The sequence below is a fragment of the Spea bombifrons genome, chromosome 4, assembly GCF_027358695.1.
Source record: "Spea bombifrons isolate aSpeBom1 chromosome 4, aSpeBom1.2.pri, whole genome shotgun sequence".
Lineage (NCBI taxonomy): Eukaryota > Metazoa > Chordata > Amphibia > Anura > Pelobatidae > Spea > Spea bombifrons.
In genome coordinates this window covers 4,084,006-4,089,167 of record NC_071090.1, presented here as the reverse complement: position 1 = coordinate 4,089,167, position 5,162 = coordinate 4,084,006, and the positions used below count along the sequence as shown (strand labels likewise).

The following is a 5,162-nucleotide window of genomic DNA, read 5'->3' as shown; positions in this document are numbered from 1 at the left end:
GCGCGGCGCATGCTGGTACTTGTAGTTCGCATCGCGTTCGTCGCGCCTCGACTTCCTTTCTAGGGATGTTGTCAGAGGACTACAACTCCCAGCTGTCAAAGCGTTTAAAGTAGCCAGCTGAGCTATGTAAATAAACAGAGCGCTTCCTGCCTGGCCTGGATGTTTGGTTTTTTTTTTTGCTGCTTATTAATTTCTGTAAAGTAGCAGTGTCAGGGTTAAAAAAAAGGGCTAGGGGCAGTAAGGGCAGAGACTGAGGGGCTATTGTGCAATCAGGGGTCCTTTGCATATCCAGTTACTGCTGGTAATACAATTCCTGTAGCTTATTATTATTGCAGCCACCATATTTCACCTGCTTGATATTAGGTAGTATTTTGTACCTGTAGTTTTGACCTCCAAAGCTATTAAGCCTCACAACATGGAAGACAACAAGGTGAGCGCTTTCTATGAGTCATTTTTGTTACTAAGTTGCTGCTTGTGCTACCGGTTATGGTTAATAACCCTGCTTGAATGCAGGTGACTCAGTTAAGTGCATCTTTAAATAACGACGAGTCAAGGTTTCCATCAGGACCGGTATTAGGAGCCGTTTGGCGAGTTGCTACGTAGAATCTTAAAGATGGGCTATGAAAGGGTTAATGGTTAAAGCCCCTCAGGGTCAGCTCATTTAGTAAGTTTCCCGGGGGTGATCGTAATAATTATTGCTATGGCTGAATTGGTTAAGATGAGTTCTGTGTTTTGCTCACGGACATTTAATCCTAAATATGATTTGATTTACCGTGACAGCGCTACGGTGTCTGCTGGCGCTATATGAATAAACGTAAGGTAATCTAACATATCCTTTTGAACAATGCATTATTTTACATAGGTCTATAATCAATTTAATGCAAGTTCTTTACGTATTTATTATTATTATTTAATAATAATCATTATTTCATAACATTATTATTATTATTGTATTATTTATTAATCATAATTTCATATTATTATTATTTTTTTATAGTTTTTTTTTTTTATATATAGTGCCACCAATTCCCGCAGCGCTTCTTACATTCCATACGTTGAAAGGGTCCGACTAAACAAGGACCCACAGACTAAGACCAACCGATACATTAGCTGAAGGGGGGGGGCCCTGCGCCCAAGAGCTTACAATCTAGAGTTATTTTTAAGCGGTAGTTATTAATTCAGCGCCCGGGTTTTCAATTCCCAAGCTAATCTTAGCAAACCCCTTTTTAGCCGCCGTTACCGTCTGACAGGTGCAGTTAGGATATTTTGGGAAGGCTCCACGCACACCTGTCAGGTAATAGGAGACGCTAGAATATTAATTTAACCAATTTGTTTCCGTCGGGAAAGGCACGTTTTTTAAAGATGCGTTTTGCGGTAATAAAAAGGCAATAGTTCCAGATTATAGATGTTTCCCGTCAGAATACGTTTCACTAAAATGGTAGATTTCCCAAGATGAACTCAGGGGGCCGCTGGGGCCGCAATCAGTGATAATTTACTAAAATTCATTCGTTAATAAGAAATGTTTTCATTTCTTATTAATGGATGCGGTTAGCTCCGGATCTGGCAAATAACCTGGATGTTTACCTATTTTTATTTTGTTATGTTTTTGTAATTTGTATAATACCAATTTTTATTTTTATTATTGTTATTATTATTTTGTAGTCTGTATAGAGACATTGGAAAAAATATATTTTCTATAATAAACTGTAATCATGTAATTAAATTAAATATATTTTTTATATTCCTATTAATGTAAGATTTGATTTTATATGAGCCTTAAACTAAAAATCTATCACCCCCCCCCAAAAAAAAAAAATATATTTCTGGGTATTATAATACCTAGAATATACTTTTGCTCTGTATTCAGAACGCTATTAGTATCTTTCTTTTAGTTCTGGAATAAAGATCTTACGCTGTACAGCGCTGTAAAAATTAATAAATCAAAAAATGTATTTAAAATTGAAAATAAATAAATATATATATTTTAGAGTGTCAGCTCTTCTGCCCCATATCCTATACTCGCAAGGTGCTCACGTTGGTTTCTCCATTGGTCTCTTGCAGGTGTCGGGTGGCAAGGTGAAGAAATCGGGGAAGAGAGGAAGAAAACCGGCTAAGGTGGATTTGAAAGCTAAGTTAGAGCGGAGCCGGCAGAGCGCCCGGGAATGCAGAGCCCGGAAGAAGCTGCGTTACCAGTACCTGGAGGAGCTGGTGTCCAGTCGAGAGAGGGCCATCTGTGCCCTGCGGGAGGAGCTGGAGATGGTAATTTCGGTTTTCCTAGACTCGGGATCAGATCAGTGCCGCATCCTGGCATCGGTGGTGGTGGCCTAGGCAGCCATTGGCACTTCAGTCATGCCTACCAGCTGTTCCGCTTTGCGTGCGACAGTCCTGATTTTGCCGCTTTGTCCCGCTGTCCCACCGAGCGCTACCTCTGTCTTGCTTTTCGGGGCAGAGGTAGAGCTCGGCAGGAATAAGGACCTCAATCCTCTCGTGTCTGGCACACCGGAGAACGCATACTGCGCATGCACGGTTTGAGTGACGCTACCTCTCAAGGTCCGTGGTTGGGAGGTATGCTTCAGGTGGAGGTGGCTTTCTTCTTGGGAGTCCACGAGAATTGTTTCTTCCCCCTGTGCATCGAGAGCCACTGAAATCATTGAGAATGAGCTCAGCATAAGGGCTCGGATAAGAAAGGTGTGTGTATTGGGTACGTGCCCCGTTTACTCGTATTACTGGATCTAATATCAATTGGGCCTGAGCCTTTAATAGTTCCCAGAAGTCACTTCACTAGTGTTATATCAGTTTATTATACACGCATACGGGGTCCGTGTTTCATCCAACACTAGTGATGTGATTCATTATTTGTGTCGGCCAAATGGCCCTTTAAAAACCCTAACTTGTCAACAAGTAGAGATATTTTAAATGAAGTCACCTGTGTTCAAGCAGGGTGTTCAGCTTGGATATAGCAGTGAGAAGAGCACCAAGATGCTCTGATATCATGAAATCAGATTATGAAGGTTGGCAGCTCTAGGTTGTGTGACCGTGAGAATCTGCCCATTCGCCCTTTGATTGGGGTAAAAACCCAGAGAATCAGGGGCAAACTCTGGCAGTTCCCATGGTGTCCCTTGGCGATGCACAGGTGAGGTGGCGCGTATACATTATTGCCCATGTTGCATTTTAACGTACCCCCTGCTTCCCCCCCCTCTCTCCTGTCAGTACAAGCAGTGGTGTTCAGCCATGGACCAAGGGAAGATCCCGTCGGAAATCAAAGCCTTGCTCAACGGCGAGGATCTGAATAAATCCGCCCCTAACTCCGGGAAGCCTCACCGACCTGGGAAGGCGGACATCACAGAGAAACGTACCTGTGAGTATGAGACGAGGACCGGCGTCCAGCCCCCCCGGGCTGAGTTTACTCAACGTTGAGTAGCTGTGTCATATGTTCAGCTTAGGGGCCACCTCGGCCCTTCTTGGAGTAGAACCAGAGAGACCTGCAAGCGGAATAGACCCCAATGTCTCGCCTGACAACTTGTGGAAGCTTTCCGTGGGGTGCAGGGTGCTCCACGGACAGCAGGGGGCAGCCTTGCGTTGCTGCTTCCATGACACTAGCATTACTGCACCCCACCTTGGGACCTTCTGCCATTCATCCAACCCAAAGGGGGCATTCCCAGTATTTTAAAATGCAGCTGTACGTCATGTCAATCACTGCTACATTAAACCCAAACCCGACGGCTACAATCAATAATCAATGAGATTAAACTGTTTTGTGAAAGCGGTTGTCAGTCATGTGATATTTTGGGGGACTTTCCCGGGTCAGACACCACACTGAGCTGATGCTTTATGGCAATGCTAATGAAGTCCGTCCCCCCATAGACTTTCATTAGTCAGAGTGTCGGGCTGGGTGATTAAGACTGAGCCATTCTATTGTTCCCCACAGGCAGTATGATAAGAAGTTGGGGGGGGGTTCGTTTTGTAGCCCGAAAAAACATTATACTATGGGGCAAAAACAACAACTGTTTAAAAATGGAAATAACGCAATATTTTTGAAAACATTTTTAAACTGGTTCTAGGAATAAAGAGAATTTTAGGTTTGAGTTCCACTTGTGATCATTTTCTCTCTGCTCAGAAGTGTATACACCTGACCTCTTCCGGTTGCCATGTTTTATCGTTTCTCTGTAGAAATCTGTTTCTCGGAAGCCATTTAGATGATGCGTGCCTTGCTTTTCTCTTTCTCCAGGAACGTCTTTCTGCTCGCCGTTGTTACGTAGAGAAGAGAACAGGCGCATGTTCATTGGGCTGCGCGGGGAAGCCATCTTGGTCTTTGGATGGACACCAGACTGAGCTTTGACGATTACACCAGGAAGCCAAGGCTGTGCGAAGTCCTGCTTGAAATCCTGGAGTTTTGAGGACAGCCATCTCTCTATCTTTGTTTCCAGATAAAAAAAAGAGGGGCTGTTGCTAAACCCTCAACCATAACACTACTGTGTTACGCTTTCTACCCCCTCCCCCATTCTGCTTTGGTAGGAATTACCCCCTGAAGGGCACATATAGAACCTTTAAGATCAATTTTCTATTTTAAGTAGGGCAGAGGACTTGTAAATACAAGAATCTGTATTACTTGTACATTTTAGTAGACTAAGGGGAAGAAAACTGTGTAAGTTGATGATGTCATGCAATTAACTTCATGTCATAATACGCAGAGGGAGCGTCTATGGTTTGAATTTGCCATGGAGCTGCATGGTGTTTGCCGTGGTTTAGAAATCGATGTTCATTTTCTGCTCGCTAACATGTGACCTTCTGGACAGCTCCATACTTCTTGTGAGTGAGTGTCAGCTCTCCACCGTTATTCTGTAGGCTGAGAAGCTGGAGCTATATATAATATATGTGTGTGTATATATATATATATATATATATATATATATATATATATATATATATATATATATATATATATATATATATATATATATATATATATATATATATATATATATATATATATATTATAAATATACAAAATGTCTTAAATGTTTTAGTTTGAGATGGTTATCTCCGATTGAAGCAACAGTTCCATTTGGAAACCAAGAAATGTTTGTGTGGCACGTGAGCTGACATTCTGAAGATATTAAATGATATTCTATTTTTTGATATAGTTTTGCAGACTAAAGATT

At 42.1% G+C, this 5,162-nt stretch overlaps 1 protein-coding gene across 2 annotated transcripts; it reads left to right on the top strand.

The window, feature by feature from the left end:
- Window positions 1-245: 245 nt before the first annotated feature.
- Window positions 246-4,852, top strand: CREBL2 (cAMP responsive element binding protein like 2). Of its 2 annotated transcripts, XM_053462483.1 has the most exons (5): window positions 246-430; window positions 781-819; window positions 2,062-2,259; window positions 3,211-3,358; window positions 4,229-4,852. In XM_053462483.1, coding segments are annotated over exons 1-5 (402 nt in total). In that variant the 5' UTR covers window positions 246-415; the 3' UTR covers window positions 4,231-4,852. The 2 variants fall into 2 exon arrangements, with proteins under 2 accessions (XP_053318458.1, XP_053318459.1); XM_053462484.1 differs by lacking the exon at window positions 781-819 and having other exon boundaries at window positions 251-430.
- Window positions 4,853-5,162: the final 310 nt, after the last annotated feature.